At 32.0% G+C, this 25,317-nt stretch overlaps 2 protein-coding genes across 6 annotated transcripts in view; both read left to right on the forward strand.

The window, feature by feature from the left end:
• LOC126846371 (ras GTPase-activating protein raskol-like) overlaps positions 1–25,317 on the forward strand; it is a 119,598-nt gene that overhangs the window by 57,036 nt on the left and 37,245 nt on the right. For 4 of the 5 annotated variants that reach the window (XM_050585718.1, XM_050585719.1, XM_050585715.1 and 1 more), the window contains one exon: positions 7,538–7,745. In XM_050585718.1, coding sequence (XP_050441675.1) covers positions 7,538–7,745 — 208 coding nt within the window. Of the gene's footprint in view, positions 1–7,537; positions 7,746–10,598; positions 10,921–25,317 lie in introns of those variants that run through there. The other variant, XM_050585720.1, reaches the window with a different exon arrangement.
• On the forward strand, positions 2,666–6,584 carry LOC126846381 (uncharacterized). Its single transcript, XM_050585738.1, has 4 exons — positions 2,666–2,874; positions 4,187–4,319; positions 4,390–4,443; positions 5,234–6,584. The coding sequence occupies exons 2-4, from the start codon at positions 4,209–4,211 to the stop codon at positions 6,053–6,055; spliced, it is 987 nt and encodes a 328-aa protein (XP_050441695.1). The 5' UTR covers positions 2,666–2,874; positions 4,187–4,208; the 3' UTR covers positions 6,056–6,584.

The following is a 25,317-nucleotide window of genomic DNA, read 5'->3' on the forward strand; positions in this document are numbered from 1 at the left end:
CTATTTTAATCTTTTTCATGACTAATGACGGGTTACGCAAACATAATAAAAGATACATTTAATGGTCATACAAACTTAATGGACGTGCATGCATCCCACCGTAGAATGTCGGGCTAAAGAGTTTTTGTTTTTTTTTTTGTTTAGTAGTACTTAATTTTATCGACAAAACAGATTTAATATTATTATTTTGCTCTAGATTTAGACCGTGTAAAGGACTTCTTTCAGTGATATGGTTTTTATGTGTGATGTGTTTTTTTATTAGTATTCTTAGAAGTTATATAATCGTTTATAACTGCTATAGGGCATGTGCGATGGACGTGCTATACGAGTATTTTCAGCAATCTTAATAGTTTAATGACTCGAGTCCAAAATATACAATTATATATATAGATATATGTAAAAAAAAAGGATGATCTGGTATTGAAAATTCGCAAACCAGTGCTGTCAGTCTAATATAAGGCAGACGCGTATGGTTATTTTTGTTTTTTATTATCATACTAAGATAATAATATTGCCATGCTTTTATACACCCAATTGTTTTTTATAATAATACTGTACAATTAAAACCTAATTGTATTAACTAATGATAATTTAATCTTTTACGTTTTATATAATCTCGAGAGAAAAAAATGTTCAAAATATTTTATAACTATGCAGTGGCCATAAATAGAAAGTGCTTTTCCACTTGATAAATAATAATTGTGTCAAATAAAAAATACAAAGCTATATAATATAATTAGAAACTATTTAAAATGATGTTCTTAGGTACACATCATTGTGTTATTTTCTAATTAACCGCGCAAAATGGCTGATTTATGCGGTTTTGCTTTTTTTTTATTAGCTCATGGTTATCGCAATATTAAGTAATAGTGCACTTTGTTAGTTGTTTTAAATATCGTGTATTAATTAGTTTTGACATTACTTTCAGACTATCAAAACTTTGAACTTATTTAGTTGTATTATTGATAAATAATATGATAAAATGCAGAATGCTCGTTAATGACATTGCAATAAATTTAATCCACGGGTCTTCTTATTACGATTCACTTTAATTCCGAATCACCCATTGTATCTACATAATATATTATATCTACATATATATTATGCTATTTAATAATAATAGACACAAACAATTGTAATCTTACGTTTATTTTGTTGTACACTGATAACACGCATTACAAAGTAAATTTTCAGTATTTTAATAACTTTTTATTACAATATGATTTTCCTATCAAATCGATGATTGCTTAAGAATTTATTGTTTAATGCTATCGACTTTTTGATTGTCAGGTAGCAAAGTAAATATTTAATTCGCCCGTTTACTAATTTATTAAAAACAAATTAACGGAAGTGTCGAATGTATAATACATGTATAATGTTATTTTATTGTAACATATATACCATTTATTTAAGAGGTTCGGTATAGGTGTTTATTTTTGCTAAATCTCAAGCTAAAGTCCAAACCAAATGTTTTTTGTGAAAGATCTTGGTTTTAAAGTTTAAATTAAGTAGAAAACGAATTCTTAAAACAAATAGAAATTCAGCGATTGATTTATAAAAAAAACATTAAAGAATATGGTGGTTTTTATATTGGGTATTACGTTAACTGCTAATAATTAAAATCTTTCGATTAAAACTGAAAAATGTCAATTATTTAATTTCCATTTATATTTGTTTACAATTCCCCATCTGGAGAAAGGAGGGGGCAGTCATTTTTGTATTTCAAATTAGAACAAAAATTGCATTTTAGCTCAATATATTTTTAACATACAAACATGCCCCCCAAACACAGCTCTAGTTATCATTATTATTTTTCAAAAAACAAAAAATAGCTAAATTTTCAGTTGGCAAATTTCTTGTAACTAATTAGCAGTATTGTTCGACTACGACTCTCAATGTTATAAGTCGTGTATTCTTGGAGAAATCCAATGAAAATACAAATGGTTGTTCTTAAGGTTGCCTGCTTCAACTCGGCACAGGTTATTTTTGTTATAACAAGTTCTGAGCAAGGATTGGAATTTGTCATGTTATGAAATATATATATTTAAGTTCCTACGCAATAAATAAGTACTATAATTGATTAATGTTAATTATTATGATATTACGTTCAAGATATGTTTTAATCAATAAAAAAATGTATAACTATTAAAACGGTTATAAAAAGAAACATTTGTTTTATGTTATGCTGAGCATTTTTGGGCCGAATATATTTCAGGAGGAAAAATATGTGAAATTTGTTTAAGTTTGTGATAAAAAAAAAATCGATGTTACTTAGATTAGCGGTAACGATTTAACTTTGACTTCAGGTTCCTAGGATCAAGTTTCATGTGGTTGCCTTCTGATAAATGCATCCCTTTTACATGTACACTGGCAGTATAATAAATTAGTTAAATACCGAACACGATCACAAACGTTTTCAATTAATAATTGGACTGGCCAAATTTGGAGGGGGGAGGGTGGAGTGTATACAGTATAATCGGTTTTTTATAATTTCCTATGGTTTAGCATAAAATCACACATGGGTCGTGATAATGCAAATTATATCCACAAGTGAGTAGTAAAAACGTGCTATTTTTAACCCTAATTATTATATCATTATAATATAAATATAGTATGTACCATTCAATATTTGTTGATTAGCAGTGGAGATTGCGGCGAGTGAATTCCTAGAGACTGTCTAAAGGTTATTGTATAATTAATACAATTTTTGTTTATCATTTGCACGTTGTTTTCATTGTGTTATAAGTGTGTAAAATACTTATAAAAAGCAATCAGTCGATTAATACTCTTCCATTGCACCGGTTCAACTCAAACCCCGAACTGAGTTCAAGCCTCGAAGCGGTTCAATATAGTGTTGGCTCGTTTGTTTATAAGGTACGTTCGTTAATTAATTAGTCATACATTGTTTTGATAATTTAAATTATTAAGTAAATATTTAAGTATTGCGGTTGAAACTGAAATTTATCTAGTCTCGGGTACGCACTAGGGTTGGGACAAAAATAAATGTATTTTTCCAATGCAAATAACACAATAAGTACCTAATCCTCTACTAACTCTTCAAATTTGTCTCATTCAAAGATATATTTATAACTTTCCCCCTAATGATTTTTTTTAAATAAAAAAGTACAATAAAATAGCACATAAAGACAACGGTTTCTAATGGTTTTTATTTTAGTTCTCAAAAATCAAAATAATTTACTCCCCCGAATGATATAGATTCTAACCGACACAATAACCAACTTATTTTTTACGTCCCAAAAATGTTTTTTTTCTATTTTTTAATCTCGTAAAAACAATACGGATGATGAGAAATATGTTTTACTGATATTATCAATTCTATAGTTAGGATTATTGTCAACTACCCACTGATTCTTGGACTCCATCCAATCACGCTAAGCAATAACTGTTCTATTTCTCCAAAAATTCCGATTTTGACAAATAAATTTAATGTACATATATAATAACTACCGATCACGTTTTAATTGTAACTTAAATATTATGATTCCCGCTAGATAATAAACGTTTCATAAGTATCTGAATCTGATAATGTAATATCGGAACTAACGACTAAAAGAACAATAAAAGTTAAGATGATGTAAAAACAGTACAAACAACATGAATTATAGGGTTTCTAAAATTGCAAACGCCGGATAAAATAATAGACATTGTTTGACCTTCCATTTGATACGGACATCACACTGTGTACAATAATAATAATTATTATCGGTAACAGGTAGAAGAGGAACATTGGCTATTTCCTATGGGATTATACTTTTGTAGCTGATAGGTTATCGGTTCGCAAATAGAACTTTAATTTTTCGTTGGTCATTTTATTACTAGAAATTCATTTTTTCACACACAACGCGTATTATCGGAAATATTCGTAGCGTCATAGGCTTTTTTTTTTAATAGATAATATGTTAATTATTATGTATTGGTCGAATTACACATAACGCGTAGGTAAACCTATTGTATGACGAAACCGACAAATTAATAATTCATACATTGATTATAGATTATGTTGAACAAATTAAATCGTCGTTACTATTAACAAGATTAGAGTATAAATAACGTAAGCAAAAGCGGGAGACAATGCTTTAGTTAGAATTTAGTAATAATGATTATTAGTATAATTTGTTTTTTTTTTGTTAGTTTTTGACTTATTTGTTTTTAATGTGTTGTATAGTATTAAAATAAATAATCTGAAAATGCACGGAGTCACCGTCTTAAGTCTGTTGGTGGTCCTGTGTGCGGTCGTTCACGCGATCAATGAAGATATTATGCAACCGACCAATGTGTTATTGAGTCCAGAACCTTTGGTAAATCAATAATTACCTAATATCTGGTGTAAACGTGTTTTTTATAAACAGTGTCATATTTTATTTACAGCTAAAGTCACACTGGCGAAGATCGTTAGGCGCAATGTCTTTTGGTATTAACCAGGTAAGGCCAGATTGAGTAAAACTTTGCCCTAACAGCACAGGATGTCCAGGGGCACAGGTATTTCTTAGAAGTACTGGATTATACAGATATAAAACAATCGTACAAATTGAAATCCGTGTGAATACCAAAGGAGTAGATTTTTAATGAGTTACACTTACGTAAAGACATCTGACAGGAGTACAATTTGGAATTCATAAACTCTACTACAAGGCAACCACGTTAATACAATACGGTTCTTATTATATTTTCAAACGGGATTATGTAGATCCTATTCAATGCTCGAAAGACCAAATAGATCATCTGATTATGGAGTTTCTGTAGTGATCCTAAATTGTAATTGCTGACGTTCCTAATCGGAGCTCCTCGGGTAGGTTACTCGGAATGCAGTAGGAGAGTACGATAACCTCAATAGTGACTTCATGGAAATGCCCTTGGATTCCCTGTGCTGTAGTGTGCTTTGATCGATGGACTTGTCAGCTTGATCATTTTTGGATGTATGCATTTTGTTATTTGTTAGCTGACATTTCGAACCAATTGCAGGGTCTATCACTAAAGCGAAAGTCCCCTTCAACTTTTGTGACTATGTTTAGTATAGTATAGCGATAGTAAAACTGTGACTGTTGCTCTAAAGATGGACCCTGCAATGGATCCGAAACGTCAGCTAACCAATGACAATATGGATAGCTCCGAAAAAGATCAAGCTAAAAGTTCATTCCACGAAAGTTTGAACGCATTCATATGATTGACTTGAGTGTGGCTATTAAATCACTTACTCGTTTCTATTGCGTAGAGCCCGATCGAGCCGTGGAACGAAGGAATACAGGCTCACGTGCCCGATTCCCACGTGGACGCGTACCGGCATCCTCTGTGGGGATTTAGGCAGCCAAATCTTAAATCGTTCCAGAGCAACTTCAATGAAAATCCCGGAGCTTTTGACACCGGGGTGTATGCCACGGACGCGTCTCATCGGTTGACACCGGAAAACAACCTGAGCAAACTTCTAGCTGCTCGCATGGCATCCATTCGGGAAACCCAGTATAAACGTTTGTTAGAGCAGCAACAGCAACAGGACCAGCAACAGCTGACACCACCCCAAAACAATGTTGCCGTACAAGTGGTGGGCGACGTCAACGTGTTCCACTACTATCCAATGCTGACCCGAACTCCAGACACTCTCAATTCCACCATCGTTTACAAATTGAACATACCCATGATCGTAGTCCATGAACCACAAATCAAAGTGTCCGAGGATAAGGCTAATGGCAGCGTGGGGGAAACCAAAGTCGGCGAGCATGACACCAAAGTCAGTGAAAACGAGACCACAGCAGTCATTGGCCAAGAGTCTGAAGTCGGCGATAATGTTACTAGAGTCAGCGACGATGACACAACAGTTACCGAGAACGACACAACAGTTACCGAGAACGACCCGACTGTGAGCGAGAACGATACAACAGTAAGCGAGAACGATGTTGAAGTTGTGACAACCGAGCAGTCGATAGAAAACATTACTGAGACTGAGTTACCGTTTTTAAGTTCAACCGAAATTTTTTCGGATTCTCCACTAATGGATTCACCTTTCGAAACGTATGGCGGCAACTTTAACGCATTTTGATCCAAGAACTATATTACTCTGATGTTCAACGTTAAATTAGGTTTAAGTTAAAAAAAAAAAAATATTTGATTTGTGGAGTAGAACAATATGTAAACAAAATTGTTCAAGTATTATTTAAAATTATATATATATATAAAATTTAATAATATATTTTTATTATGTAACTATCATTTTCAAAAATTTAATTAAAACTGTAATTTTTCTAGTAAAAACTGTTTTTTAACTCTTTTTTTTTTTCTCTCTCAAAAAATACACAAATTGTTCTAAAATGCCAGATTCCAAAGACCTGTCAATAAAAACACTTATCAAGCCTATTTGGACTTACCCGAATATGGTAAATAGTACGCTGGTGCTAACCATTCAAACGTGTATGCAATTATATTTTATGTAAATATTAGTATGAAGCTTATGCTAAAAGTGATGTAAAAATAACGCCATTCAATCGTTGTAAACAGGTTTACTAAATTATACTATTGAACATTTGTATTTATTGTAATTTGTAAACAACTGGCAAGACCAAGATTTGTTTACATCTACAGTTTGTGTAATCATATAAACTTTTTTTTAAATTTAATTTATGATGGTTTTGGAGTATCATTTTTCACGTGTATATAGTATACAGTATTTATATTTATTAATTGTTAAATCTATAACCGTTTTTGAAAATAAACACCAAAAATGTGTAATACTCAAACACTCGTTACAGCGTTGGAATAGAAAGTTGAATTTTTGAGAATCTTAAGTCAATCTTTTCTCTAAAAAGGCTTTTTAGGCTGAATGGTGCAAAAATACCTAAATAACTCATTCTAAAATAGAAAAAATGATATAATGTCGATTTAGTTACCTAATCGCCTGCCCCTTAATAAATTATATATTTTATAGAGTATTAATTTAAAAAAATATTGAATATTATAGAACACTTGATTACTATATTCAGCATTAAAAATGTACTATAGATGAAACTACGGGTCAAGTTGAGTAGGCTTAGGTCTCATCTACTGCTTGAGTTTACACGCACTTAATACACCTAAGAGCTACCAAAAATAAAAAATCGTCAATGACGTCCACAGTCTCCTAAGTGACGATATTAGTTATAAGAGTACTTATTGGGCGACAACTATTATATACTTTAACATAACCCAATATTGTAAGGCTATTGTAAGGTTTTTTTTTTGAAGCCACTGAAAAAAACTTATACCTATTCAAAAATCTAGTATCAGCTGATAGTACCTTTCAGACAATTCTTATTTCACTGTACTGCACGATTTTGGAACAAGAACCAAAATATATATGTATTACATTTTTATTTGTGTCACGGATAGATGCACTTTTGTTAACATGCTTATGCAAGCTTTTTGCTTTCGATTATACAACGAACTTGACTAAGTATACCTATGCTTTGTTAGTTACCCTAAGTTTACCTACATAAATATTGGTGCAAACGTGTTTTAATTTGTCGTGTGTTTGTTTTACCATGTGAAGATTGGCGATTCTTTGTTTGTGGATTTGCCACGGGTCAGATTGGACGGAGGAGCAAAGAAATTCCGACAACGATGGGGCTATGAACTGATCAATCAACATCCAGTTTTGTTGGAGGAAGACGAAGGCGAAGAAGAAGACGACGTGACCGATAGCGTGTCGTTGCAAGAGACCCCTAGTTCCAGACAAATATGTGCACTATCTCCCTTAGGTAAGTCTCACATAATTTATTACACTGGTTTGATAGGGAATTTTTGGAAATCCGTCGGTTAATATATTTTTTTTTTTTTAACTTGATTGAGTTGGTATTTTTAAATGCCAATTTAAATTATCAATTACTTTCATGTATAATAAGGTAAACATAACACAGACATATTATTAATACTATTCCACAAAATTGTGTAGGTATTTTTTTTTTTTTTTACAAAATTATAATTTAAAAAATGCGTTTATTATTGGTAAATACCAGAACTGCAGAATAGAATACTTGGCAAAATAATCAATTAAATTTATGTTGACAAATTAAAAAAGAAATTAACAAACGTACTATCTTTTACACAGTAAATTGTTTTAACAAACAAAAATTAATAATAATACACAATGACTTCGCTGTTTTTGCAGTGATTCCAACTTCTCATGGTCGATATTTGTAATAAATTTGAGTTAGACAAAATATATGGCTTTTACATAGAACATGTAACTACGTATATAGTATAAATATTAACAAAAAGTAATTTAATAAAAAACAATGACATGTCGTTTTTGAAATAACCGATTCATCTGGTGGATTAATCATTCCGAAGCTCAAAATATGATTTTATAATACACAACAGTATAATAATTTGCATACGGCATACAACTAGCTTTACGTGATTGATTCGAATTACATTTGAAATGAATATCTTATTGGATTTAACGATACAAGTGTACTAAACATAATCTGTATGAGATGATCGCATTTATTACACACATGCTGAACCAATTGGCGTGATGGCTGTTTAATAAGCTTGACAACGTTGGCGTTTTAACAAACGGGGTGCGTTGTCTAGTTGAGGTTTAAAAATAGCATTATAGTGCACACATAATGTTGACAAATGTCTCTGCGTGTCGATCGTCGGTTGGATCTTAAACAGCTGGATGATACGTTTCTATTTTCCAGACGAAAATCTATCTACTAATCTACTAATGATCACGATAAAGCCAGCGATTTTAATTTTTCGTTTTTATTTCATCTCAATCCATAGTTATTAAAGTTTCAAATTTAGGACGGGAGGAATTATAATTATCCGAAACAGGTTATTGACCACTAAAAATGTTCGGTAAATTTGTCTCAACTTGAGAATTCAATTTGAGTTTTAAAAGTGGATAGATATCTGAAAAAAGATAACATTCTGAATAGTGTTGTAAAATAACATAAATTAAAGTGTCTCCAAACAGAAAAACTGCAAAATTGTCATTATTTTAAGAAAAAATTATTGTAGCATTAATTGATCACTCTGTATGCGAATTTCCACGAGAAAAAATATATTTAAAACGAAATTATAAGCATCGCCAGATCGAATAATTGCATAATAAATGAATATGTTCCCTGGAAGCATTGTTTATCGGCTCAGTCGGGTATAACTGAATACAATTGTTGTGAAAAAATACTTGTTGAAAAATGAATGATTCATTAATCATTCATTTGTATAATAATAATTATAATTATTATTCGTGCGCCAAAAAATAAAAACAACAATTATTATCTTCTCGGTTTACGTTTTTTTTTTCAATAATTAAACTGGCCAACAATGAGTAATAGGAAATATTTAGAGGGTCCTGACGGGCATAATGAAATATGTTTGCCGTTTACTTAAATAAAATGCACTGTGGTTGAGTGATAATGCTGTGAATTGTGTACCACACACAGATGATGTACCACCGGTGTAATTTTTCATTATTAAAAACACCTACATACGTTGAACTCGAATAATAATTATATTCCCAAAAACGTCGACTTCATAAGTGGTTGAGAGTAGTTTAAATGCTTAATTTTAGGGTACAGTTGTACGAATTTAAATATTTATTGCCAAACGAGTAGTTATAATTATAATAATTGCCTGCAAAAACGTTTATTGCATAATTTTGCCGCTTTACATTTTACATATTTTCACTCATTTTCCATTTAGCGTTTTAATTAATATTGCTCAATTGTATTTTATGGCTTAATTTTTTATTCTGTTCGCGCGGTAACTTTTAAAACGCTAAAGTGTTTTTTTATGATCAGCATTGTTATCTATCCTGAACAGAGTTGGAAAAAGCACTCCTCTATTAGGTTTTTAGGGTATACATAAACCCAATACAGTATTAACCCACGTTTTTGGTTTGATGACATACTTTGTGTTGGATTTCCATTGATAAAAATCCTACTCGAACATAATGGAAATAGGCATACCTACATACAATATTTATGTAATATCAATGGGAATGGCCGATGGACAACATTGGTAAGTGACTAAAGTTATAGCGTCAGGATGTCGTAGGCACTCAGCCACCCATACATTATTATCTTCAAATCACAAAATATGGTATAACTTGCTTGTAACTTAGTAACTATACGTCATAGCTTACACATCGGGCAATGACACCGAGGTAGCCGGTAGGAGAAATTTTTTTTTTTGAGGGGGGGGGGAAGCTCAATTTTTAAACTAACGTTTTTGGCATTTTTTTTTCTGTGCCCTTAATTTTGACCAGCTAATTGATATTAGAACGGCGGCGGACAAACCGAGGCGAACGTTTCGCAGAATAGGTAAATACCGTTGACGGCGATAATCGTATATTATAATTTATAATGTATTATTATCTGTTTACCTCGGATAGTCTTCTAGTCTCGTCGTCATCGGATTTTTTTTTCGTCATTCGCGTTGTAATTTATTATTATTATTATTATTATTAGTTTTTATTGCTATGGAGACACACGGCGGCGATGGCGCGGCGGCAAGGCAAACGTTCGTTCGGGTTGTACGGCACAGACGGTAGACACCAGTCAGTGTATGTGCGGCGACCGGTGCGTCAAGAGGTTGACTGTTCCCGCGTTATCTTGCCGCTAACCGCACCGCCATGTTCGTTTGCGACGTCGCAGCCGCCCCCGGTAGTTTTTCATTATAAACATTTTTTTTGTTCTTCTATGGTACGTTTTAAAAAACAAAAAAATTTAAACTTGTTTTTTTTTTTTTAAATATTCAATAACAATATTATCATGATGTCGGTCATGAACGATTTGCCGGACGCACAACCGCCCGTGAGTCCGGCTCACAGCACGGGCACCATAACCCGGAGGTTCAGCAAAGGATTTCACTCGTGTCTGAAAGGCACCCGGGACGATTTCGACGTGTACGTCGATCGAGGTACGATTGTCGTTTTTGTTTTGCTTTATTATGATACAATTAATGATAGTTTAACGACGCTGCACATTCTGATTGAAACGAGGACTTTGAGAAAGCCGGTAAGACTACCGTGGGCCGGTTTGAGCCTTGTTGGGGCATCGAGGCATTTTTGGATTCGCCGAGGAAATAAAATATACAATTTGTTGACACGGTTAAGTGTTGTTCACTTCAGGGGTGTAATCCAGTCACATTTCGTCACTTTTAGTCACTAATTTGATAATTAATCACTGTTGTCACTTTTTTTGTTTCATATTGGAACATTTTTTTTTCAAATATATTACATATTAATTATTAGGCTCAGTACAATATAAGAAAACGATATTGGCATTCAATTTCTCATATTCAACCTATATAATATAGGTTTAATTACCTATAATATTGTTTACTATATTGTACCTATGTAATTATTCTTAATTATTATATTTAATTTTTTTATTATTAGTTGGGTAACTATAACGAATGTATGAGTAGTATTCTATAGAAATCTTACTTTTTAAAATGTATTTTATATACCTACTACTGAATGGTTATCTCCGACAACTCTGGTATCTTACGACCTTAGAAAACGACTAGATTCGATTATAGATTTTTTACATTTTTCTTGTCGACGTATGGCTCAACTGATGAAAAATGTCATTATCATGTAAACAAGCTTTATTCTACGTCGGGGTTTCTTAGAAATATAAATGACTACAGAATATTTTAATCCGAAACGTCCGCCCTCTTTTATTAAAAAAAAAAACATATATATATAATATTCTCTAATCTGAAATCTCTCATGTGTTACTGTAATAATTTCTTTTAATGGCCGTACAATATGCCACAGGCCGAACCTCTTCCGGTCCCTTAACAAGTCAATCTTTGTACACTTTACTGTTAACCGTTTCTTTGCTGACAACTGCTCGGAACCAGCTTAGTAGAGATATATTATAAGTATATTTTTATTTATTGGTTCCGTTATTTAATAATAAATTACAATTTATTACCATTACCTCGCTTTCGAGTAAAAATAGCATACTGTTAATGTTTAAATGACATTTTTATGAATTGTTTTTTTTTTTTTAATGTTACCATTAATGTAAAACAATTTATGTACTTAGGAAGTTATTGAAACATACGTGTTATTAATTATTAATCGTTGTGAAAATACTTCTCATTATTTTCTGTATCAATTACAAATTTTAAGTATTTGATTCTGCTAACCTGGATCACTAAAGGTGTTCTTTTGCGTTTTTAACAATATAGCTAACAACGGTTTGGTGCTTGCGTTTTGTGTTGTGATTTTTTAGGTTAACCGTCACAATTAGAGCGGCGCCAGGAATAAAATAATTATATATTATATTGTTATCATCATCTCATAAGAGAAAGAAAAAAAACGCGAAGGCGTGAATACGGGTTATTAGAGAGTAAAGACTCTAAACGCAGAAAACGTCCTGTAACTTTCAAATTTATTATTTTTTTTTTTAACAGACCATTGACATTTTACAGTAATATCACAAAAAAAATTAGCGATTGTTGGACGACGAAAATTGTATGATAGTAGGGCGCCGGCCATTGTTTTAGGACTTTGAAAAAAAATAGATACAGATTCTACTTTGGCAATAGAATGTAGTTTTATAATTCTTTTCATTTTGATTTATAGTACTGTTATACACTTTATTTTAATTTATGATACAGTTATTTAACGTATAAAGGAAAAAACATAACTTATCTATTTCTAATACGGATTACAATTTTTTTTTAATTTGAATTTCAAAACCGTTTTGGATTACGTTTTCGTTATTTTAAACTAACATGAAGTTTTTTATTTCTCTTTTGTAATCCGTTTTAAGTCCCGTTTTGTTTTAACTTCTATCGTCCTACAACAATTCCTTGTATTATTTTTGTCATCTGGCCAACCTTTTATTTTCATATGAATCACAGAGTGCGTTCACCACTTTACGCACATGTCTGTCTGTTTGTTATAGTTATAATATTACTCAAATATTGCATGATCATCTCGGCATGTGGTCCGGTTGTCGGTGTAGTTATATTTTTATTATAATTTTTATTCGCTAAATACCGTTAACAGGAAAGTTTGTCCAACTGGACTTTATGGGAAAACAGTACATTTTTTTTATTGTCGGCGCTTTGGCTTGTAGCAAATGTATTGGTTATTTAAAAAAATATGCTTTACATAGAACCAGTCGGTCACATAGGTCGTATTTTTTTTAATAACGGCCCTAATCTAAACCTAACCTGACCGGCCGTTGTCGACTGTTGATTTAACGGTAAAGTAGTGGTTGGTCTCGACGAGAAGACCGGAGAAGCGTTTTAGATTTGGAATGGTTTAGAGTATCTAAAAATGAACGTCAAAAATACTTCCGGAGCAATATTATTTTTAGAACAAGGGTACGTGACTTGTTGGCAAATCGTTTTATTTTTAGCTTTTCATTCGACTTCCCTGACTTGTCCACACGACTCGGATGTGGGCGAATCTGCATCGAAATTATGTCATCGATTAGGTTTACAGCGTATGCAAGCGTATAGGTATGGTTAATAAACTTTAATTTGCAGTTCCTAAAAAAATTGAATTAACTAATTAAATACAATTAAACAATTTGGATGCATTAACAAACAAATTGAATGTATTAAGGACGATCAAACACTCAATAGTATAACCCCATCTGACATTAGGTTAAGTAACTGAATTGAATTACATTTTTAATCAACTGTATAGTAACACTACACAATTTTGGTGTCACTTAATTTTCCATGTACATATTTTCATGCGTGTACATTTTGCAAAGGGAAGAAAATAGATTAACATTTTTTTATTTCGGGTAGGAATACGGTTTTTATATTTTTCAGTTTTGGTTTTAGGGTTTGCCGTTTGTAAACATTTTCAGTTTATTTCGGTTAGGTTAGGTTAGGTTTATCGCGTTATTACTATTAAATCTGATAAACTAAAAATACAGTTTTGAAAAATTTGTTATTTCAGAATTTCACTACAGGCAAATCAAAATACATTTGACAGGATGATTTCATTATCATTTTTTCGTACAGGAAACGGGATAAAACCAAACGGACAATTTCCCGTCATCGAGTGGGAATTAATAATAATATTAATATATTCCAGTATTCTGTTCTCGTTATATGTGGGTCATAACATAATCATCTCTGCACAGTTGCCAACAACTTGTGTCTACTGTAATATTATGCAAAAGAAAATGGTAGGGCAACCGACATAATATTATAATTATGATTTGGCTCTACACTGGAAAAAGCGAATTTTCAAAAATCGAGCTATGCACTCGAGGTTTTCGTTTTCCGAAATAACAGTGTACAAATAACACTAAAATGTTTACCAAAGCTTTCTCCTTCTCAACTCGTTTGATTATTCGCTATTATCGATATAAATAGCTTGAACCGCGTTGAATAAAAAAAAAAGTTGATTATACCATATTATGGGCCAGTTAGAAATTGTACATTTTTTGTACCTGTCTCTTATCATTTATTGCGCTTTCGTTTATTCCGTTTAGTTTGATTAAAACCATTCACAAGTAAAATACTGAACAAAAATGAATTTTGTCGTGTTAAAAAAATATTAACTAATTATCAAGTCGACGGTGTTGTCTAATAAATTGTGTGTGTTTTTTGTCGTGTCGGTTACAACCCATTGGGCGTTTATTTAAATCGGATTGCATGTATTCTGTTTAATAAGAAATCGTTTAGCTTCTTATTTCCTAGCAGCACTCGTTCGGTTTGATCGACAGACAGATAACGATAAAAATATTGCCCTTCGCTTTCTCACATTAGGCAATAGTAGCGCAAAAACATTCTTCGTAGGTTAATGATTAAAAAAAACAAGCGTAATAATATAAACCAGCTAAGTAAAAAATTACAGACACAAAGAAAACACAACATTGTGGTAAAACTAAAACCCTCACAGTTCCACATCGAAGCTGAAATATTTTTTTAAAAGTTATTTATTCTACATTTTATCATCAAAGACGTCAAATAATATATTTTTGGGTCGCTGACTTCGAAGTTGGCAATTTATTGCTTAAACAATAACAAAACAAAAAATTAAGACCAAAAAAAAATTAACGAATGTTTTATTAAATGTATAAAGTAGTATAAGTAATATAATCAAAGTATAATACAATATTGATAGCACAGTGCACAGATGACATAAGTGCACTACGCTATCTTATATATTTTGTACATGTTCTTTTTTAGGCTGTATTTTCGTGTTCTTTTGGGCTTAGAATTGGGTAAAGTGTGGTGTTTTGTGTAACCACATAAACCAACAAATTTCCCACCCCACGGGACAACCGGGTTTAGCCTCTCACCGTGGTGTTTTTGGGATTTGGATAAAAAATAATTTATTTGTACCGACTGCTCGAACAGTAAACCTCCTGGCTCTCTAATGAATACCATCAGCAGGTGCGACTCATTATCCGCCACATTGTGTGTTTTATTCAGCCTCGTCGCGGTAGTACGTACATAAAGCCGCATAGGTAATAACATACAATAAGAATTATCATCATCACGGTTGCTATTATTTTTTTATTGTTAGTATTATTATGATTACTATCACAGCGGCTTGTGCAAAGGTCTCTGACCCGGTCGATCCATCCTGGAGGGTACACTATGATTCTCCACTGCTACATACATGCACATTCATAATGATAATTTTAATAATAATAATAATAATCATCACCATCGTTGTCTTGTGGAAACGAAATTGTTTGGAAAAAATAAATAATTATATATATATCAACGACCGGCTGTTTGTGAATCGCCGGGTTGGGTTTGTCGCAGTCGCCCTATCGCCTAGTTCAAGGTTTTGCCATATAAGTAGGATTTTTAAAACGTATTTATTTTACCATAATCACACTATATTATCGATATCGTTGTGTTTTTTTTTTTGCCTAAGCCAAGGTTTTTTCTCGATGGTTGGGGTTGGGAGCGGAGTAGAAGACACACGCGTACAATACTAATTATTACCGGCGAAGGGGACACAGTATTATTATTATTATTATTATTATACGTGACAAGTGCCTAGTTGCGTTTTGATGAGGCGCTTTCTGGGAGAAAACTGTTTAGGCGTGTTAATTACACGGACGCATACACACATACACGAGTGGCGTGTGCATTTAATTTACTCTTATAGTCGTGTGTTTGGTGTCGCATGTGCAAGGCAGCAGCCACACCTATCAGCCGGTCAGAGAGCGAGAGAGAGAGAGAGACATAAATATGAACTTTTTTAACGAACAAATTGTTGTGAACAAAAAACCCGGTCCGACCGATGGCAAATGGTTAGAAAGATTGCGTGGCCGTTTTTTAAACTTGTACATTTATTTTTCAGTTACCTACACGATTAGCTTCTTTATAGTCTAGAAAGTTGCGGCCCCTTTCATGAAAAAAAATACATCTATTTTGTTTTTATAGTATTTTTAAACCTAACCTAAATATTATAATTTTAAAATTTAAGTTGTAAAAGAAAATAGAAAAACTGTACACCGCTTTTAAGTCCTAAAACCAGTTTTAAATTAAGCAAAATAATAGTTTTTAATGCATATTTCAAACACATTTTGTTAAATGTTTAAAAAGTATACACAAATATAGATACACAATTATGAATAATCCAACATTTTTTATGTTAGGTTCAAGTTAAGTAGTTATAGGGCTAAAATTTGAAGAAATTATTCATACAACCACATTTACATACAAAAAAAGACAAATTTTTATTATTTAAAAAATAATAAACAATGTATTCAAAACCGTTTAATCTCGTACGATTTTAACTGTTAAGAATTGTAGGATTTTTTCAGATTTTAAAATGAATTTACATTAATTAATTTATTCTAAATTTGGGCTTCATTGTTGGTTATGACTGTCCATCGAAACCTATACATTTTGTAAGGTCTCGCCTGTTATTCAATATTATTTATTATGTACAACTATAATGTGTGCACATTTGTCCCTACATATAATGCACCTACAGTGTATGAAAGCACTTCCATAAGAGGTTCGATCAACTCTTTTTACTTTTGAAACGTTGCTCGGTGGTTTTTTTTTTTTTTTGTATTCAGCTACTATGTTTGGGTAAAGCGATTGTTTTCGTGAAATTCTATTCTTCCAAAGCGGTTAACAAATATTAGAACCGCAATGGCGGGGTTATGTCAATTAGTTAAATTTTACGACCGAAACTGTTTACAGAGTGATTAACTTGTAGTTAAAACTGATCCATTATTTTCCTGAAAAAATACAAACAAACATTTTTTTTTTAAATATAAACTCGGCAATTCACTAAAACGAGTTTTTTTCTTCTGTTATATCAATAATATGAATTATTATCATTCTTAAAAAATAAACATAATAACGTTTACTCTCTCGGTGTATAACATAATTAACTATAATAGAAAGCATACGGTAACTGTTGGTTAATTCGACCGGACTCTATCTAATGATTTCACGTTGAATGACTATTATTATTTGGGTCACTGGTAGCAATTAGCGCTTTCAAAAGAATATGTTATCAATAACTACAACTCTAGTCGCGTTACTACTGTTGTTTGTTTTTATTTTTTCAAGCACAGTGACCTCGCTTAAGATAAGATTATTCTTCAACTACCCAATGTTCTTTTATGTATAGTTATTATTTTTTGTATCAAGTCTTGTGTTTAGCACAATATACACCGTTAAATTACAATAATGTTTTCATCGCGTTGATAAGTTTCTTTTTTCTGTTATTACCAAGTCAACTTACTATACTTCAGCAATTGTTTTCATTTAAAAACGATTTTCTCGATCGAAAAATTTGCTGTCAAGCAAACCAGTCAACGCATCCCATCTCGGATTTGAATATGCTTTCATCGTTCGAGAACTGAAGTGTGGGCTCCAAATTCGGTTATGGAATTAGTATGTCATATAGGTGGCGATTAATAATATACATAATATTATCTAGTGTACACTGTTAAGTATTTATCATTATATTGTGTTATTTACAAGCGTGGGCGATCGCGGAAAGCACAATGCATAATACTACCGCCGTATCGATTTTCACGTGCGTGTGTGTGTATGCATAATGCATATGTGTTCCCCATTCAAGGTAGGTAGGAGAGAATAAATAGTGTGGTGTGTGAGTCACCTTGCTTGATAAATACTATACGGTAGCAGCCTATGGGTTAAAAAAACTTACCATTGCACCTCCTAACCGACAATACAAAAAATTCAAATCGAAATGCTACGACAAGACGATCATCGCCGACCGACCATCTGTTGTCAACTTTGAACCCCACACGTGGTTACCATTATTTTCGTTTTAAGTATACAAAAAGAAACTAATAAAAATGTGTGTATGTCCTTGACAAGTCTCTCTCGGAATATTTTTTCAGTATAATTTGTTTTATTATTGTTTGTTTTGTGCTATATTTAGCTATTGACAAAGAATTTTTGTTTCACCCAAATCATACATTGTGCTAACAACAGTGTAAATAATTATTGACCATCACTTACGGTCATCAATTGGTAGTTGTCGTGCTTCACTTGCCAACAATACGAGTGTTTCGATCATTATGATTAATCTAAGTATTACTCATTGTGATAACAATAAATTGAAGCGGTAGGCACATCTTAGTCGGGTATTAACAATTGTTATCAAACTATACCGATTAGTCACATTTAAACACAACAATTACACCGGGAGGTGTGGCGCAGTGGACATCTCAGGTGCCGCATGGCACTTGAGGTTAAGCTGTGTCCGTTGCTGCTTGATCCCGGATGGGTGACCACCCGGGATTTTTAGCGGCGACCCACACTATCAACCCCGGATGCATGGCTGAAATGCCATGCAACCCGGCGACCGAACTGGCATAAAGTTAGCCATAGCCACTCCCGGTCAATACGTCATATGCATAAAAACAATTACTAGAACAGTTGATGACATAAAAGAACCTTAAGCAATGTATTTTGTATGACTGTAAAATGCTTGTAAAAATATCCCAAATATTGTCGAAAAACAAAAATTAATAAAAAGAATTAAAATAATATTACCTTTACTAAAAAACAACTTGTCGAAAATGAATATTGCGTAGTACACTGTGGGTAAGTTTTGGTAAGTTTTAGTTTGATAGAACTGTCCGCTCCAATGCTTGGACTGTGATATTTATCAAAACGTTCTAATCTTTGTGAAAAACAATCCAATTGTATTTTGAATTGTGCTAATGAAATTATTGGAAAACGTTTTAATTGAAATAAATGTGCACCAAAAATAAACAATTTTATCGATTATTTTGTTCATTAATTTGTAATTGGTGTCAACAACGATAACTTTACATAATACTACTACACGTTTAATTAAATATAATTTAATATAATTTACTGACGAGGATTAAATTAATTAATAATTGCGTTAGTAAGAGATTTCACATAATTTAAAAATATTGATTGATTTGACTGAATTTGTTAAAAAGAAAAAAAAAATTGTCAATAAAGGCGTCTCGTAACAAATATCTATCTTTATCGCGCCAAGTTGAACAAAACTTATTAACTTATAATACCATTTGGGATCTGAACGCATAATAATAATGTTGACGTTTGGTAATAAAAACAAAGAAATCGTTTACTCGGGTCTGAATGTGTGTGCATTCACCGTAATTAATAATGACTAACGTCTTGTGTACATGACAGTTTTATTTGTCATGCAGAATTCATAAAAAAAAATAAAATGGGCGAAATGTATGCATCGAGTCTTTTGCGTGTGTGTATGTGCGTTTGGTGTTTACCAAATTTGGCTTTGTGTTTGGCAGATCGAAGATAAGTATATATATAAAAAAAAAATAAAACAGTTAAGTTCGTTTGTGCTAAAAATAGGTCATCGGCGTTTTAAGTTAAGCGCAGACGTTTTATTTTAAGCAAAAAAACACATATGAGCAATTTAAAATTATTATGTTCGAAATGTCGTACTCGCCATAAAAACACAATGAGTACCCGTGATCCAAATACAATATAAATGTAAACGGATGTTGTACAGATTTGATGAACTGCGATTTTCACTTAACAGACGGAAGCCGCAAAAAAAAAAAAAAACACATTAAAATTATTACGACCAGCAAGAATAAATTATAATATCCACATTGTTATCAACTGATGATGAAACCTTTCTAATTGTTAGAAATATTTAAATTGTTAAACATTTTGATTATAGACAAATTTTCTATACCGTTTTAAATAACTTTAAATAACAGCTAACCAAGTGACCTTCACGCAAGTGACAATTGTTCTGTGAACGGACCAGGACATGACAAAACGGTGTTTTATAGTATGCGTTTCCTTTGGATTCCGGCCAGCCTAACCGACTCTGCTGGTGCTATGGGGACCGCCTTTCTTATAACTAATTATAAAAATAATAAAAATCTTATTCTTACTCGAGAAGATTGATGGGCTCTTTCATCGCCTTACCGGAAGAACAATGTATGACTTGGGGTAGTGTCTTCCTTTCGACGCGTATCGCCCCTTTTGGTTTTCGAGCGCCACCAAAGTCGTTTGTGGTGTTCGTCACGATTTCAGTCTCGACTATAATAGGTTAGGGTGATGCAGCCGGATTTCGCTTTGTTCTACCGGACGGGAGCAAAAAAAAAAAAATACATATATAGTTTAAAATTAGATACCGAAAGCAGATGTGCGTTAGAATAAGGAAAGGCACGGACTAAAAAAAAAATTATAATAATAGTAGTAACGAGAATAGCTGTTAGTTGGCGAGTATGAGGATAAGGTACCAAATATTTTATTATGGCACCAAATATAGAGACTGTATTTGTACTGTATAGTGGCCGATCGATGCGGGTGATTCCTTTAATGTGAGAAACTACATATTTTTAAAACAAATTTCAATTAAGTTATTTCACTAAATAATGCTCTGACATGAGTATGATGACTGGTCAATAACCAGTTTTGGATAATCACTATTAAAGTAAAACTAAAGTTTAAAAGTAATTACTCAAAACTGGTTATCGACCAATCGAAAATTTCACCAAGTTATTCTTAGTTAAAAATGTCAATAAAATATACACGATATCATTTATGATCCGAAAGTTACTATGAACAGCGCTAAATAAAAGTTAATATTAGGTAGTTTTATAATATTGTACACTGTACAACAACATAAATAAAAATGTTATCAAAAAGAATGTTTTTATCGTGTTCTCAAAAATTGTATTTTAAGACTTACTATAATTCTCAAAAAATACTACCGTTCAATTATAGTGGCAAATCTATGCGGGTTAGGAGGTAGGATGGGCTGTATTGTTTTTTTTTACGACCAGGCTAGACAGTGTACACGGTGTGTCGTTTTCGTATATTAGTATCAGTTTTTCCCGTCAATTAGACAAACGAACCGATACGGGTCCAAACGTATAATTGAATTTCGAATGCCATTAGTTAAAAAAACAAATACTCTGTGTCAACGTTTGTGAACGAATTTACTATGTCTGTTCACAGATACTATACTACGTAGTATCGTTACCATGAAAAATTGAACGACCGCTTTTGTTTTTAAATTCGAAACGTTTGGCCTAAGTCACAGTTGCCAGTAGAAAAACAAATCGAGTACAGTAAAAAATTAGACTACAAATAAATCGTAGAATGTCGTCAAGTTGTTCGTTTTTTCGGCTGGTATTTTTGGCTGAGTTTGCGGAAAATTCGGTCACTGAACGTGGTGGTCGTTTGTCTGAAGACAGGCCGAGTGACCAAAAGTGTAATCTGTTATTTTTAATTGTTATTCTCGAGTTTATTTATTTATTTTTAAAGAGAGGTTATTGACTTTTTTTAGCTCGCGAGCCGGTAAAAACAAACGAAATTCGTTTTTATTACCCAAGCAGTATCCGGGAAACAACTGTATAACCGGGTCATCTAATTAGACGGTTGCTACAGAATTGACTTTTAAAAATAGTTTTTTTTTACCATAGTTATTTTCAGGGAGACCAATTTAAAGTAAGACCTTTATTTTCTCTGAAAGTACTAACAATTTTTACAGTTTTTCTTTTTAAAAACATTTTTTTTTCAGTTATTTTACGATGTTATAAAATTACTAAATATTTACTTTTTTGGTATTCTCTAGAGCTCTATGAACTTTTGACTCATCTTCTTGAATAAATTATAATTTGCAGAACATTTTTACTGGTTGATAAACAGTTTTAGTCAATAACTTTGTAACAATAACCTGTATACGCTGTATACCACTAATATAATAAAAAAAAATGTATAACTTCCCTAAATGATATTAGTGACGATAGAATAAACTGATATAAGATAGTTGATTTAATTTTATGCGGATTAACATTGTATATAACAAATTATGGAGGGGCGGCTAAAATATGTTACTCCGGAGCATGTTAATACCCAAGTACGACCCTGCCTGAATTTAAAAGTTCACACAGAACATTTGCTGTTCATCGTATAAAACATCTAGTGAAGTCCACATAGCACACATACACTTTGTATAGTTTTAGTAATAAACGTTTTTTTTTTTTTTTAACAAACTATTCTATTGTTATGTTTTCACGGTCTCGGTATAAATACTTATCGGTTATTAGTCAACTCATAAAAGTAATATGATATTCTTAATAGGTCCCACTTTCAGACAATAAATCATTTGTTTTTTTTGGTATTTGTAGAATTTAATGATAATAATAATTTGTTATCCGGTAGTCAATTAAAATGTATTATTATCAATACCTGTCTGTACATTGTTTACAATATTATACTTATTATTTGACGCAGCACATGTATACCGATCATCGTTTATCAAAATAATTGCTCTAATTTTATTGTGAGCAAACAATAGTGTAAAACGAATATTAGATTTATAACAAGTAATAATGAGTGATAATTATTACTATTTTAGATAAAACCAATATTATGCGTGCAATTTTTGGGTTTGTTTAGTAATACTTGTTTAGTCGATTCGAGTTGTAAAAATAATAAAATTAATTTGTTAGATAAATTAATTTTAAAAGTCAATTACCGATCGTTCACGATATAGCATATATTAACATTTATGTAACGAGCTTGGCTTAAGATTATGATAAAAAACCCAAACATTAAAAAGCGTTTGTAATTAAAATTGTTGCAACACTCGATTAACAGCAATTAGGTCGTGCAACTTTTTAACGTGTTTTTTTTTGTATATTTCATACAATTATGTTATCTTGTCAGAGAAACATAAATCTTTATTACCAATAGTAACAACTATAAACTGTTGTAGGTACATTGAGTACTAATATCTTAAGGCTGCAAAACAGATAACACCGCAATTGTGCAAACTCAACTTGGTTATTTTTCAGACTAACTTCTCTATGTAATTACTTTTTCTAGTTAAATATAGGTGTATCCGCTAGCAAATGGACATTTTTTTCTAATTTAAAGGTAAAGACAATTTTTCAAATAAACACGTTTTTCATGTTTTGTTTGGGGTGGATTTCCAAATCATAGTTATTTAAATTGTAAGTGTTTATTGAGAATTAAAAAATGAACATTATAATCGATATAATTCAATAAATACAAATAATTCGAATTCTTCGATTTTTTTTCTGTAGTTTTCAAATTTATTTATTTTTTTTGTACAATATTATTTTCAGGCATCTACTTATTAGCATTGCATTTTTTTCAAGAACTCCAATAATGTACTACCTATCGTTTTTGCGGTATACAACAACAATAGCTGCTTTTTGGCTGGTTGTCTACTTGTATATTATTATTTTTAAATCAATAATAATCTCATCACCGATTGTGAACTTCTTAACAGTTTTACTTCTTACACATCCGAGATCCGACACCGATGTTTTTAGGTCTCTCTAGTTTAAGTTTTAAATCGGTAAACAAACGGATACTGTTGTAATTTTATCAATTTTTGTTTTAAAATACTTATGTTTCAAAATGTACCTTGTGCGCGGTATAATATTAAATATCATCGTCTAATGCGTTTCGGATTTCAATTGCATTCCACTGCCGCCGGGTTATTATAAAATAATCTACCTTGTAACTTGCTTGTCGGAAACCATACATTTTTGTGTAGCTTTGTACCAGAAGTAAGTAAGTATAGGTATAAAAGTATGCATCGCACTCCATTACACGGTCGGTGTCGATTACCCGTGTGTTATGTGATGGAAACGGACGGCATACTTATGCGAGTTTTTTTTTCACAGTAGCCCACGTGTGTGTTTACACTTTTAAGTTCTATCTTATTGTCGGTACGTTTTTTTTTCGAAATTCTTTTTCAGTACCATTAATCACTTCTTACTGACCTTGTGGTGTTTGTACGGTAAAAACTACCTTCGGCGGTAGCGGTTGTTGTCTGTCACATTCTTCGGACGGCGTTAATTATTAATTAATTTAAGGTTTGATTTAAGACGATGAGCTAAAAAAATCCAAAAATGGCTTAAAAACCCCCAAAAAAGTAATTTTCCTTTTAACTCTTGCCAAATTAATTTCCATGTTGTTGGTAAGGCAATTAATCAACCATCATGCAGGTCATCGGCTTTCTAGCCCTATTTATAAATTATTTTTGTTTTCTAAAAAAATTACAATTTTAAAGCGGTAACTTCGATGAGGATCGACTACCGACAGATTTTCAAAACACTGCATTATCTCGATGTCCTCGAACTGTAGAAACTTAAATCACCCGAGGTCAAGAAACCTTTTGGGCCTATTAGTTATGGTCGGCATCTTACATTTTTAATATTTTTTCTCGTATACTTAAGTGTCGCGAGAAGTTAATTTGGCGCTCGACGATTTGTTGTAAATCATTTGTCAACGTTTTTATCTCATCGTGTTAACGCTTTAGTGTTAGAACATCCGTTTTGATCGTTCTTGTTCCGTTTTAAATCAATTTTTTTTATGACCCTAAATCGCTGTAGTTTTTTTTTTATGGATAACTAAACTCGATTTGTTACACCCACAGGAAGAGACCTTTTCGAGTGTATTCGCGATACGCCCTATTAATTATTTGCTCGAAGATAATCATTTTAATCGTTTATAAAAAAACATTTATACTTTTTTTGCAAAGATTATTGAACGAATGGTAAAATTAGTTTATCAAAAAAAAAAAACGTATTTTGAGTGTAGGTAGAATACCATTAAAATTCTTCGTATGTCGAAATTAATTCGCTGCCGTTGTTTCCCATGTATCGTAATTAACAATATAATAAAAATTATTATTTTTTATTATGTAGAGAAAGCAAGGACATCTAGGTCCTACCCAAGGGTAATGATATTATATTTTGGTATTGGTGTAAATGTGAATATTATTAAAAAAAATACTTTAGTTGTAAGCTGTTCTAGGTAATAATATAATTAAAAATGAAATGTATT

This window comes from Adelges cooleyi, unplaced genomic scaffold (assembly GCF_023614345.1).
Source record: "Adelges cooleyi isolate 19-005CV unplaced genomic scaffold, UGA_ACOO_1.1 ACOO_flye_CR_arks_rails_tigmint_CR_PRNA_9, whole genome shotgun sequence".
In the NCBI taxonomy this organism is placed as follows: Eukaryota; Metazoa; Arthropoda; class Insecta; order Hemiptera; family Adelgidae; genus Adelges; species Adelges cooleyi.